Source organism: Ambystoma mexicanum, chromosome 2p, assembly GCF_040938575.1.
Source record: "Ambystoma mexicanum isolate Mex_15411 chromosome 2p, UKY_AmexF1_1, whole genome shotgun sequence".
NCBI lineage: Eukaryota > Metazoa > Chordata > Amphibia > Caudata > Ambystomatidae > Ambystoma > Ambystoma mexicanum.
In genome coordinates, this window is record NC_090923.1 from 730,198,074 (window position 1) to 730,212,768 (window position 14,695).

At 40.6% G+C, this 14,695-nt stretch overlaps 1 protein-coding gene across 1 annotated transcript in view; it reads left to right on the forward strand.

The window, feature by feature from the left end:
• NAPA (NSF attachment protein alpha) overlaps window positions 1–11,269 on the forward strand; it is a 433,641-nt gene extending 422,372 nt beyond the window's left edge. The window contains exon 11 of the mRNA XM_069644342.1: window positions 8,626–11,269. Within this exon, the coding sequence (XP_069500443.1) occupies window positions 8,626–8,727 (102 nt within the window). The 3' untranslated portion in view covers window positions 8,728–11,269. The remainder of the gene's footprint in view (window positions 1–8,625) is intronic.
• The last annotated feature ends 3,426 nt before the right edge of the window (window positions 11,270–14,695 follow it).

Genomic DNA, 14,695 nt, shown 5'->3' on the forward strand with positions numbered 1-14,695 from the left:
CATGTGTGGCCTGGGTAACTCACTTTGCCTCACAGGGCCACATTTCCCAATTAACCTTAACTTCTACAATTGTGATCACCAAAATGATTCATTTTAGTGTGCACTATAAAAGAACAAACCTGCTGAATCACTTTACCTGACATATGATGGTAATACTGGGGCAATTGAGGCTGCACTTGGCAATAATGACATCACTTGGCCTTGTGAAGCTGTAACTTGATATGACTATACCTGGCTTATGAAGCTTAGCCTGGGAGGAGGGTATATGTGGTTGTGCTTAACATACTATAGCAGTGACTTCCATGTAAGGCAGTATACAACATTATGGATTTACCTGGCATGTGCAGCGTTTACAGATAAAAAGATGGCAGTAGCTGGACCTATGAGACACTACTGGCATAGGCAAGCAGTGCTACTAGCCTATGATGGTTCTGCTGGGTGTGCCCTAGGCATATCATGGCTGCACCCATTGCATATTGGGGCACTATCCTAGCTAATATTTTGTGTCCATTTTACTCTATTTGTTAGCTTATGAATCCTACACTTTTTCGGTTTTGCATTGTTACTGCATGTGATGTCACCAGGGTCAAAGGACATATGATACCACTTTCAGTTGTCTGGGTTTCAAAGGTCATATGCCACTTCCTGTGATGTCCTAGAGTATGCAATTTAACTTCCACTATCCCTGTATTTTGGTGAATTGAATTCCCTACTCTCCAGATGTTTTGGACTCCCATGATCCCTCACCATTGTCTGTTGGTTGGGGCATATGGTAGTCGTGGTCCAAAAACTCTAAAGAGCCATATAGTTGAGGACCACCACTTTAGTAAATTGAAGTGCGTTTATACGTTGTCAGAATGCTAAACTTAATCCAGCCCCATATCAACCCCTGGATGTCCCTACTGACCTACTTCATTTGCCAAATTCAGGATTTCAGCATCATCAGTATCCATCTGGCAACAATAGTCGGACACAAAAATAAACAAGACCAGCTATTTATTCCCATTGAGAGAATTTCTCAGACTTATTGGGAAATGTGCCTCCTTTTCGAAACGTCGGTGCCAGCATGGGAAATGAACATGGTGTTAGCAGGTTTTCGTTTTAGATCAATGCATTTGGGATAACGCACATACCTAGCCTGGAAAACGGTATAGTTAGTAGCAGTCAAATATGCATATGCGGTCAGTGAAATTCAGGCTTTCTCGGTTGCTAGGGAGAATTCTCAGAAATGTACGAATTCCCTCAACCTTAGAAACCCCCAGCATCTTTGCTGGATTTTGAGGACTTGATTTTTTTAACCTGGAGAATGTGTGACCCTTTTTTTCCCCCACTCTCTCGTGTATTTTAATGCGATTTCTGAACTTTGTCAGGCTCCATAACCAAAAGAAACAAACTCCATAGACATCATCTTTTACAGTGTCACACAGCACCTTCAGTGCAGTGGCACACGGAAATCTTCCAGATTTCCCAAAGGTTTACATACCTTCTCTGGGATAAACTACTGTTTCCCAGAGCAGTAAAGTGTAATTGACTACTTACATTTGCAACTTTCTAGACCCAGCACACACTATCTTACAATAGGGTGCTGGAGCGGTTACTTAGTATCCCCTTTGTCTAGCTTCTAATGTAAAACATTTTTATGCTACCCTTTCCCCACTGAATGGATGGTGGCAGTGGTTTACTTTAAAGTACCGTGATGTGCATTTACCGTGGGCTGCGTTCGCAGCTGCAGTAAAGTACCCAAGGGTGCAATTTTTGTCAAAATGGCCACGGATTCTTTTTTCGCCATTTGTTTGTGGAAAGGTCCTTCTTGAGATTTACTCTGCGCGCCAAACAAGGATTGGTCCCTTTGTTCGCTTTGCCTTTGGCGGGATTCACAAGTGAAGCCCACCTCTGGCTCCAGGGTGTCTGGCGGGGCAGGAAGTGAGGAGGTGCCCGAAACTCCCTGTGCTTAGTCTCCTAGGAGACCCAAATGCACTCTGTGGTGATTGGCCGGCTGTCAGTCAGGCAAGGACAGCCACCCTGCTGGGTGACTGACAGCTAGTCTGGAATGAATGGTAGAAACCTGAATAAAAGGCAAGGCTTTTGGCTTGGAAGGCAGAGTAGACAACTGGACGAAAGAACCGAAGAACTTTAAGAGGACGCCTGCTGCAACTCCTCAACTGTTGGTTTGCCCATTGAAGCCCTGCTGCTGTGCTTTAACTCCAAATTCTTATCGACAGAGACGCCCCTCCAAGGCGACTTCTCTGCTTGAGTTGGTGGGACCAATCAACTCCAAAGTAAGCCACCTGGGCATCTTCTTGGAGCTGGTTGAATTTCCACAAGTTGCTGCTGGAAACCGAATATCCAGGGAGAGGAACGCCAGATTGTGTGTGTTGCTTTTAAGTTGGCCAAGAGCTCTAGGAAGATCCTCCGGACTCCCAGAAAGCAGGACTGACTGAGTCTGAGCCCCCTCAACAGAGTGCGGGACCCCAGAAGCAAGAAAAGTCCATCTCGACAGCCGGGAACCACAGTGTTGCTATTTGCGGTAGTCGCAAGGAGCTGTAACACTGAAGTGCCACTTGTTTGAAGTTTGCCGGTTGTGAGCAGTGACCGTCTCATTGCAGTGCAGGAGTCCGCAGAAGTCCTCCCTCTTGTCTCCACGACTGGGGCCCAGGGACAGTGAGATCTGCAGAGCTGCATAGGAACAGGAGTCATCGGGCGCACTTTTTTAAAAATTCTAAATGTACTGTAAAGTCTGAGAGAACTTACCTCTTATTGCAGAGTTGCTTGCATCTTTTACTACTCACAAGTCTAAACAGCTCGTGGCCCTACATTGATTTTTCTTTTCTTCAAAGACTTCTAAAATATTGTGCAAAGACTTTTTCTACTTGCCTACCAGAAGTGCTTAATCTCATATAAACGTTTGCCCCTTGACTTTGGCTTAACCTGTTATACTGAATGACTCTGCTTAGGGGATCCAAAAGTGTTTGCCTGCTTAAGAATATTTGTGATCTCTTGTTATTCCTAATAACCTTTTCCTTTGACCAATTCCTAAGAATGTTCTAAATGTTACAGTAAAATAGGAATGTCCCCAGCACCCTAGCCATTGAAGTCACCTGAGGGTGTAGGTTGTGACTGTGGGCCATCCAAAAAGGATCTTTACTGATTTAGAAACTAAGAGTGTGTAGTTTCGGAGTGGATTTGTGTGTTGCTTTTATATTGCTCGCTTCTGAAGAAGGCTTATTCTAACTGACTGATCAATTAATAATTGTTATTCAAGAAACCTTGTGTGTAAGTGTTTATTTGAATACTTGTCACTGTGAATCTCTGTGTAACTCCCCTACAGCTCACATTGACCCCTCTTGAGAGAAGCCTGGCTGCTCAACACGCTACCAACCTGTGTAGTACAGACTTATACCAAAGGTTGGGTTCCTATTGCCAGGAGGTCAGGGTTGTTGTAGTGCACCCAAAGGGTACTGCATACAATCTTGCCTAACATTGATCAAATAGCTGTGCAGACTCAAAACCATGTTGTTTAACTAACCTCTCCACCCCACCTACCCTACTGTATTTTCACAACTGTATGTAAACAAGCACAACTGTATGTAAATATGCAAATATCCTCTGCATTGTATCTATATATATATATATATATATATATATATATATATATATATATATATATATATACACCATGTATGCCTGTAAAAAGTAAGACTGCTTTCAGCGCCACGATGCCCCTGGGCAGATGTGCGCTATACAAATCCAAATAAATAAAATAAATCTAAGTGGACAATGGGATTGTACTCGCTGTAGTTCATGCCCATGGTTGTTCTTTAGTTCCACTTAAATGTGGATGCTTTGTTCGCGGTTTTCTTTAAAACCCCTTCTACAATAGCCAAAAGATTGTTTCACACCTTTCATTTCTAAATAGCCTTTAGTTAAACATAAATAGAAAAGAACTTTGCAGGGCAACATTGCAGCTGTTCATAACTTAAGATACATTTAAAGAGTAGTGACACATTTAAAAAAAGGTATAATAACAAAAGTTGCTTAAATGTTTTCTATAATAAGGCCAACAGTAGTTTTCTGGCTGAGTCACACCACTATTCCTATGTATAGTGTTGTGACTCAGCCAGCAAATTAACCTATGGCCTTGTTATAGCAAACATTTATGAAACTATCCATTCTACAAAGGAAAAGTGGAAACATCAACGTTCCTGCCAAACACCCCAGTGAGAGACCTTTCTAAAGCTGCAACAATAGGAAGATTGTTTTGCAAGCATTATGGCATAGATATAGGTGCAAAAACAGATATTTGTGTGCAGCTCTCAACATGTTCTTTAATTGAAGGAAACCTTTGCACCCACTTCCCGGATATAGGGAAAATAGTTACTTCTCTGTAAATGTACTTCTCCACCATTTGTAGCCTTTAGAGATTCCCTTCCAACCTCCCTGAAGGTTTATACGATTACGTGCCGGATCAGACTAGATGGTGGTTTAGTGTGTAGTTCTCAGATCAGCAGAGGCATTTTCAAAAAAACAACTCCTATTGACCTTAAATCAAAGCCTTAATGCTTGTGAATACAGGTAAGAAATGAAATGTTATGAACCTATGAATGATAACCTTGCTGGAGAATTATATTTACAGCGATTGAACTTTATAACTTACTGTAGGGACTACTACCCGATGTCTGTATTTCTCTAACCTACTCATCCTCCTAACCCTCGATCACAATGTCTGTTGGTGTTTCATGGAGAGAGAAAAAACTAGGGAAGAGAAGCAAATGACAATTGAAAATCTTCATTCACGCACTTTGGTTTTCCTCTGAACCTTTTGCAATGGTCAGCAAAGCGTGGTCTGGACCTGATCCTGAAGGCATATGTATTCCAATATCTAGGAAAGCAGGACTACAATCTGAGATCAGTAGTCATGTCAGTGATCTAACTTTTACTTTTCCCAAGCAATGGCAGCATTGTATTCTATTCTAGACATGTGAACCTATGAAAGAACCAGTGCTTGAGGAGAAAGTTACTTAACTGTACTACAGTTCCACAGCCTTTTTATTTTTAATGTATTCACAAGTGACCTGCGCCCCCCCCCCCCCCCCCAATGATGCAAATAGTTGACTGTTACTCAATCCCTGTGTTACGTGGATCTGCTGTAGCCTTTAGGGTGTAGCTTTGAGTGCTATACATCAGCCAGCAATTACAGGTATATATTAGATGGTTAATGTGGTTGGGTGGGAACTTTTCTTGGGAGCAATTCTTGCCTGAAATAGCTAGCTACTTTTTAGGGACCTTTATAGCACTCCTCCTTTAAAGACATTGATGCCGCTGACTTCATAGATTGTGCTATTTAATATTATTGAGAGATGACCAACCTTATTATGGCTCAAGGTAGTTCCAAAGTACCAGTTTCAGCTGTGGACCATTTGCAATGGTCCTCTCTAGTGCTCTGTCTCGGAACAAAAAGAATGTGGCCATTCAGTGCCCTGTGATACAAAAAGTACTGGATACTAATCTAATTATAAATGTAATGGATTGAATTCCAAAGTGTCTCCCAAGGTTAGAGATTATTTATATAATCAACATCTGCTTTTACATTTTCATTTTTGGACTGTATAGGTGCATTAGTTTGCTGCCTAGTCCAAGGGGATAATTTCCAAATTACCTCTTAAATTACAGGACTAAAGACTTCTTGTGGCTGTGCTAACTGTACTAGACTTCTTATGGCCATGCTATGCTTGAAGTTATCCAAATGTGGACTGCACTGCTGCATCACCTGATCTCACGGGTCGCAATTTGTCTCAATTTACATAACTGGGGTCTTCTTATGACCCTCTCAAGCACCACCTGATAATGAATGTTTAATCCCCACGTTATTTCTTGTGGCTTACAGGGCTACATCTTTCTGACCTTCATGTTTATATTAGATGTGTGCTTATAGTTATTAAATGGCGGACTACCTCATTGCATCCATACACTGACTGGCATTTCTCGATAGTTTCCTGATGTAATAGCCATCTATCGGCATACCTTTATTTTCTCTTTGCATGCTGGAAATTGTGATCAGAGAGATCACGGCATGCCAGCATGCGACAAACTATGCCCGGGGGTTGCAAGTGCGCTATACAAATGCAAATAAATAAAAAATATAAAAGACGCACAAGTGAACAACAGATAACGGCCATGTTCAGTTACTCAAGTAAAACTAACAGAATAAAATAAGAAATCCTAAAACTATGGCCAATACTTAATGTGGGCTCGTTGAACCCGCCCAGACTCCGTTTCACGATCAAACAAAGAAAAAACCTTTGAGACACACTGGTGCAGTCCTACCAAGCACCATTGATAGTCGAGGCACACTTACAGCTTGCACACAGACAATATATCTAGGTTCACAAGCCTGTAGAAACAGAACTTCACAAACTGTAACACAAGTCATGTGATATTTCTCATCACTTACCCCTGTAATCTCAAATACGTGGGAATGACGAGTCGACCAGTGAAAAAAATAATTCAAGAACATGTGTCGTGTATTAGATCAGGGCGGGCAAATGCACCACTTGTAGAACGTTTTCAGACACAATGCTACACCCCAAAAGATCTGCGGTGGATAGTCATCGAAAAGGTGACCGGTCCATGGAGGGGCTGTGGGGGTGTGGCATTGTGTCTGAAAACGTTCTACAAGTGGTGCATTTGCCCTACCCTCTTTAAAAGGGAGCAAAAATTGATTTTCCGATTAAAAACAGACCAATTTGGTCTGAATTGGTCAATTGTCTGGCAAACTTAAGCAGTTCTGCAATTACATTGACCCCAGTTAATAATGAAAAATATTAATACAAAACATAAACATGGTGAACATAAGTAAACGTCAAATGTGACTACTCTGCCCAGAAACAATGCAATGAGCCCCCTATACAGGTACAATATGCTATCAATACCGAATAAAAAGGGGAGAATAAAACCATATGCCCCACATCGGTTCGTTGAATATACAACAAATGTTGCCACCTCTATAGGGTGCAAAACATTTTAAAAACCGATGGGGCAGGCAAGAACTCTAGTAAGCATGAAGTGTGCATCCACCAAATGCAATGTGAAAATCAGACTGCAGTCATTAGTCGGCTACCCTAATCGTAACACAACCCTTTGAAACATATGCCAATATACTAAGTTTAAGCACCGAAGTGAAGGTATAAATAAAGGGGCTACTACCGATAGCATCTCTTTGACTAATTATAGATTGCCCAACTAAATAAGTATGACAGATGCAATATGTATGCCCGATGCAACTCTAATATTGGATGAGGCAGAGCGATCCTGGCACAGTAGTTAAACATATAGTGGTTGCCTGACCAATACTACGTGCATACGTTCGATGCAATGTGTTAGAACACAAGTGAGAGGCACTTAAGTCTTTAAAGGAGGAGTGCTTTCAGTCCGGCCCTTAAAATGGAGCTAGCTAGTTCAGGCAAGAATTGCCTGCATGGGTTGCTATATGACACAAATGTGTCCAAGGAATAGGTTTCCGTAGCATGTGCAACCGCACTGTAATACCGTGATTCTACATATCTTTAGTGGCATGGTCCCAGAACTAACACACAGACGTAATACAACTGATGTGTGGCAAGAAGCCTCAGTACTAAGAAACTGAGTATATTATGATTTTAATGGGAAGACTGTCATGAAGAAAGTGGGTTGAGGCAATACAAAACCACTGAAACCGGTGGAGACAACTGTAGTAAGGGCATTTAGTAAACTTGTCTGCAGATGCAGTTTAACAATAGATTGTAGTGGACTGCTAATGAATCCTCTCTAGTATTGATCAATTAGGTCTTCAAAGCTTTTTATCTAACATGACGATAAGAGAACCCAGACTATCGGGCAATAAAGATTAATTTGCCAAAGGTAGTTATTCTAGGTCATCTTTAGTATTTTATCATTTCGTGTTTGAAAGTTTAAGGCATAAGACGTGCATGGTGACTCATTGGTATATACACACCGAGAGGCGAGTGTATGTCCTAATCAACAAAGATACAACTTACCATCTTCTTCTATCCACTATTAGATAGGCGGCACATCAACGCCTGCGAGGGGTAGCTATCAGCTAGGCAGGGATAGTTAGCTGAATTCTCTCTTTGTTAGGTTCCCTGCTCCTATGCTTAAAACGTCAGCATAACATCTGGGACCCGGATCACACTCTCACTTCTGAATGAATGAATGCTGTATGCATTGCACTATTTCTGCATGAGGTGCTTGCCCTCCTTTTTGTGTTGGCAATGATGCAGTTGCACCAGTAACTCGTAGAGTAGCTATTCTCCCATCTGTACAGATTACTAATCTGATTCTCTTCCTAAGAACACTTGTGAAATCAAACTCTTTAGATATCGAGCCTATGTCAATTCAGTGTGTATTGCTGAAAAGACACACAGATGTACTATTTACTTTTTTAAATAGTTTAACATGGGCAGTTATTGCTAAAACACTAAATCTATTTAATCCAATTCTACTCTCCACAATAGTGCCTGTAACATTCAATCCATTTTACATAAACTCTTGCCATAACTAACGTATACAATATTTGTTTTTGCACTACAGGATTTTTAAAATATTCTTGTAATTTCTCCCCTTCTCTAGGTCAAGGAATATGACTCAATCTCCCGACTAGATCAGTGGCTCACTACAATGCTGCTACGTATCAAGAAAACTATCCAGGGCGAGGAGGAGGATCTGCGCTAAACACCCATCACCACCACACACATTTCACACTTTCTGCTTTAAAAAACGCTGCATGGATTTAGGGTCAACTGCGAGGGTGGGAGAAGGAAAAGATAGCAATATAAGATTTAAATAAAATAGATTAACACTTTATCTTCTAAAACTCTTTGGACAAAAGACTGTACTTAACATAATTTAACGAGGCTACAGGACTTGGCAGCCTCAAGGTGTTGGCATGCATGGCAGATGCCTGACTCCATGGGCTACGAGGCAGCAACCAGTTTCTTCTTGTAACAAGCTTCTCTTTGCATGGACTTTTCCTGCAGCAGTGTTTTTTAACTTTTCTGTTAAACAAGACTACTTTTTATTGTGGACCTGAAGTCCCATAAGGGAGGGTTTTAAATCTTGTGCAGATGTAACTGTTCATGTACTTAGTGGGGGCAGTAGAGTATTACAGCAAAAATAAATTGCATGTTTTAATTTAAAAGGGACCCCTTCCAGTCAGTGGAGTCCATTAAGTGCATTTTGAGCACAGACCTGTACTATTGACTTTAAAGTTCGGCCACAATCCTTTTGCATGCTGGTTCATAATGTACAACAGGTTTCTAATTACCAACATTCTATTTTGTTTGTTGTACGCAAGTACCATATTTATTTAGTTATGTGAGCGGTCCCATATAACTGATGCCTGATCAACTGCCTTAGTCATTTTTATAAGGGAATTAGAAGGCATGAGAGATTGAACGGTCTAGTTGTTGTCAGGGCACATGCTTCTGTGGTTATTTAATCAAAAAGTATGTTTTGATACAAATCAATTGCTGAGCCTTGTTACTGCCAATTTACATATGTCGTGGGGGTAGAAATGGTCGGGTTCATTTGTGGTCTCCATGGTTCTGGAAATACTAGTGAATTAAGTTTTAAAGTATTCACTACATTCCTTTCGGTATACAAAACTTGTGTGATGACATTTTGAACTTGAACAGGCACATTTTCTCCAATACCCAGCTGATGGATCTAGATTGTCTTGTTTGTGTATTCATCATATTGTTGCTAGCGTGACATTTGCTTTTTACGGAGGGGTAGAAAATGGATAGAGAATGTTCCATCTACAATTATCTCCATCGCAGGCAATTCATTTCTGCTCTGCCTTCATGCTGGGATATTTCTGGTTGAAATAAAATTGTAGTCCTGCATGCCATTATATTGACACAATGAGACCTTCCTATTTCCAGTGAACTCCATTTAACTGTGGAAGCTGCTTCTCAGCAGGCATTGAATATTTTACTCGTAACACAGGTTGTTACCAAACACCCTGCTGCTGCATTGACATTTTCCAGAGTTGTCTTAAATTGCTACATCACTGACTCATGATCTTTATAGAACTTGCTTTTTGCAGCTAAAAATATTTTTCTTCCAGAGTGTATGTCCTGGACAGGCACTGATGAGAGATTGTGCAACCCAGCATTGCCTGTGTTCATGAAATGTCATTTATAGCACATTTCAGAAGAGGAGCTGGAGGCCCCTATCTGATAGTCTTGTGTCCCCATCAGTCTTCAGATTGGTGAGAAGACTGAAATAGATAGCCAATCATGTGGCGCTAAAAAAAAATCCCAAACAAGTTTAAATCTTTAAGGGCCATCCTTAAAAGTTAGATTTCAGGTAAACTACTGAACATGGGGTTTTCTGCACATGCATTTCTTGTCAATTGTATAGTGCTTTGAATCTTTGTATGTAGGTGGTAGAGGGCATGGTTCAAGGACACTACCCTATGGATATCTGTTTTCAGGAGGCGCACCAGTCTAACATCTGCAACACACCTGTAGATATGAAAGACCATGTTAAATTAGGCAATCGTAAAAGTTGCATACAACTGATTTTCTCGATTTTTGTAGTTTAAAAAAATGATTGTTAATTTGTCAAAGGCAGTCTGTGTTTGGAATGGAATCTGTGTGGCATTCTGTCGCAGTGAAGTGCTCATTAATGACACCTCTTCTGAAATTACAGGGTCAGGAATTTTAAGAGAAAACATTTTCTAATTCTGTTCTGTCGCTTTGTGCAGAATGGTATTATCGTTGAATGTGGTGATATAGCAGTCTGTTATTAGTGGATAAAAATATAAGTATATGATTGCGTTAATAAATAAGTTATGACATGAGCCATAGCTGCCCGACAACACATATCCCCCCGTCCTATCTTGAAAGTCCTTGACCATGTTTTAATAACCTTTACTTAGAATTGAATATTATAATCATTGCAAAGAAAAGGGTTTGCAGGTTTTGCCAACATGTACGCTTTAGGTGTTTAGGGATTCAAATTTGATATTCATAGAAGCATGACTTCCAGAAATAAGACCAGGGTAAATTTGATAAACTTGTAACTTTAGGGACAAACCGAGACTGAACTGAAGGTCTGTGTACAGACTGAGAAAATATGGTTAATTGTCCCATACTAAAATTAGCATGAACAGTAAATTCACTATTGGGATTTATTCTCCGACTACAATGAGACCGTAACGAAGAACTGTATTGACGTACCAAATTACTAAATGTGGCATATATGTGAAGTGTGAAGTATTTTCTGTTTTCTAGAAGATGTGTCCAATGCAGAGAGCCAAGCGATTTTTCAAGCCAGAGAGGAAGGTGGTTTTGTCAAGAGTAATCTGTACGGTCAATATCAATGGCTCCTACATGTCAAATTCTAGAACAATGAACCTGTCTCTAAGCCGGAATCACTTTCTGTTGTAGAATGTTAAGTTATGAAGAAGCCATTGAGGACTTTCCACCCTCATATTCCAGTCAAACGGGAACAACCAGCAGTGACATAGCTGATGGTTATGCCAAAAAGCTGCAAGAGAAACCACATTGACAATCTCATTCTTTTGAGGGGACTTTTTTTGCATGTTAAGCAGTGAGTTGCCAATGCTAGCAAAGTGTTGGCAGATAAAAACTTGTAATTTTGCTTTGAGAAATCCGCAGGCAGGATCCAAGCCACACTGCTACTTGTAAAAGGCTGCATTTGGCCTAGACATCTGTCTTGCCAACAAGGTGTCTGTCCATGGGTAGCAGCTCTCCTGCCGTCTGTGTTAGCTACAGCATGTGAAGATTTTGTACAAGCAGGACGTAACCACTGAAAAGCTGTCTGCACCGAATGTCTTGTAACTCAAACCCTTGTTTGGATGGGACGATCTGGCGAAGTGAAGTGGAAAATGCATTTGCAGCTTATTTTAGGCGAATTGGGGGTTTACGCTAAGATCTTTTAAGCTGAGGCATTGTCAATGGCTAGAACTGTGAACTTTATCACTTTTTAAGTCTAAGGTGGGTGGACTGTAAAATGGGCATAGCTTTTCTGTGTCTGTTAAAGGAATTTGAATATAACGTGTGGACTTGCCTCCAAATCTGAGCATAAAAACACTTTTTTGTGCTTCAAGGTACTGCATCTCTCTGAATCATTAGTAGACTCTTTTGTAGACTGGCTCACCTTTCCTTAATGTATTTAAAATATTTAGAGCTGAAGCTCTCATTTATGGTGCTACATTGGTTAAATAGTATTATATGATCTTAAGGTCTATTTACTTGGCCAGTTTATGCGTATGCAAAGGGAATGAGTCATGCCATTGCAATAACTGGCGAAGATGTTGCTCATGTATGAGGTCCTTTGTTACTAGCTTCTCACTTTCTTCATAAAATATCACCAGGGGTACGAGTGGCTTTATGGATGTAACCACAAGAGACCAGTTCCCACGTTTATGCAAAATCTGGAACAGAAATAATTGATCTGTTTATTTCAGGTAGACCTAGCTTTTATCATAAACTTTTATGCAAATCTTAACTTGTTAATAGCTTACTTAAATATTGCTGACCTGGCTTTGCAGCTACCTGAAAAGAATTCTCCAGCTTCTATTTTGGTCTTGCAAATGCATCAATAATGCTGACAAACTTTGAAGACCAGAATTTTGACCATGGCAGTCTTGCTGATATTGGGGCTATGCGACTGCATCGGCTTCTCTTGAATTCAGATTGATTTTAATGATATTCCAAAATAGAACTGCCCACAGCACTGACGTGGTCTGTACAACACATGGAGTTGAATGTCCTTACTGTCAACATCACAAACCTTTTAATGCTGAGACCTTTGGAAGGTTCTAGGGCTGCCAACCATTCTCGGATTAGCAGAATTTGACTTCCATTCTGAGGCGTTTGAGCAGATTTAATGTTTTGTCTCTATAGTGACCATTATGTAAACCATATTTCTGACTTGTTTATGAAAAAGTGGAGACAATTAAAAGCTGCTAACAACTTGGAGTTTGTAAAATGAAAGCAAAGTGTCTCAAATCAAGATCAAGCTGTCAAATTTTAATGAGGAATGCCCAAAATGGATGAAATTCCTGTAATTTAAAGATGGTGGGTTTGAGAATGCAAATGAAACAAGAAGTAGCTTTTTGAAGGACATTTTGTGTCGACAAACTTAGCATGTGTACATTGGTTTTGTAAAGATAATAGCAGTTTGGGTGTTTGCCAGTCTTGCAGTTTGACGCTATTGGACTGTAACACATGGGTGACTGGGCAATGTACCCAACTGGCTACTTGGAAAAGAGTAAGGCACATTATATTAGTGCCAGCATGGCTAATTCTCCAAAGAAAACTTCTGAGGGTTGCACAGGTACAGAGTTTTGCTAAGCTGTGTCCCCGTTTCTTCAAAGTTTAGTGCGATGCTTGTCATATCCCTTTCCTTAATGATGTAACATGCTCCTCTACAACTTGTGTGTCTCCATTTTACTTTGACTTTCAGGAAATATGTTGTCAGAGGACCGCTATATTTTTATTTAATGTACAATTGGTGGAGGTATGCGTTTGTTCTCGAAATGGCTGTTCTTAATTGTTCCATTTCTGTCTGAGAGTAAGATGTCTGTTTACCTGTCCTTACTAGTAATTCCAGCCTATAGACAAAGGCCTGTATATAGCATGTGTGTAATATTGTGCCCCTAAGTTATGCCTTTTTGTCCCCTCCTGTGGAAGAACCTGACCATTCATGCCACCTCTTCTGAATTGCAAAATCCTAAGGTGGTATTGCCATATTTAAACATGGGAGGACCAATTCTAATTTTAGCTATAAGTCTGATCTGTAGTGAACGCTAAGTATTTGGGGGCTCCGGTATGGGGAGGGTGGGAATGGGAGCCTTTTTATAGTTTGAAGCATTATGCTTTCAATGTCTTGTGAAATGATATTGTAAAGAGACCTGCATAAGCAATTAATAAAGTTCAGTTAATGGGGTGAAAGTCTGGCTTTTTTTATTTTTTGTGCAAAGAGGGAGGTGTTTTTTTGTTGAATTTTACATAGGAATTAAGATAATGTCTTGCCCTTTTTTACTTGCATACATGCAAATATGTAGACGTTGCTTTTGTAGAATGTTTGAACAGCCCCAGTATTTTACTCAACAGTCTCTTGATTTGTATTCAACAGTTCTTAACAATCCCACCATTTATCACAGCTGTATTAGTCTTACCATCTCCCCACACACCTTATCACATTTTTGGGAACACCATGCATTCTTTCTACATCCCGCTGGGTGTTTGAGCTCCACAGGCAAGTTAAACTGGATGGACTTTGGCATGTCTACTGCAACATGGTGCGTTACACCTCCTGAAGCCTTCATAAACCAGTTGAATGATCTTGCAGCTTCTCCTTGTTGACCTGCTCTAGCATCTGATGAATGAGGTCTCCGTTATGGGGGATCGGCACTTTTGCATAAAAGTCAGAAGAAGTTGGCACCTGATTAGGCCAATTCATGTTGCATTCTGCTCAACCTCTGCACACCCATTTGGGAGCGGTTGATGAACTAGTGGTCAGATCTCCCGCCAGTACTTACCAACCACTTCTCAGCTGCCTTCAGCTTTCTGTGTTAAGAAAATTGAGCGTTCTTCGACCCTCCTCCTTATGGTCATTGAGGGATATTGCTCTCTCCTACACGTGACCCACGTGTGGTGGATAA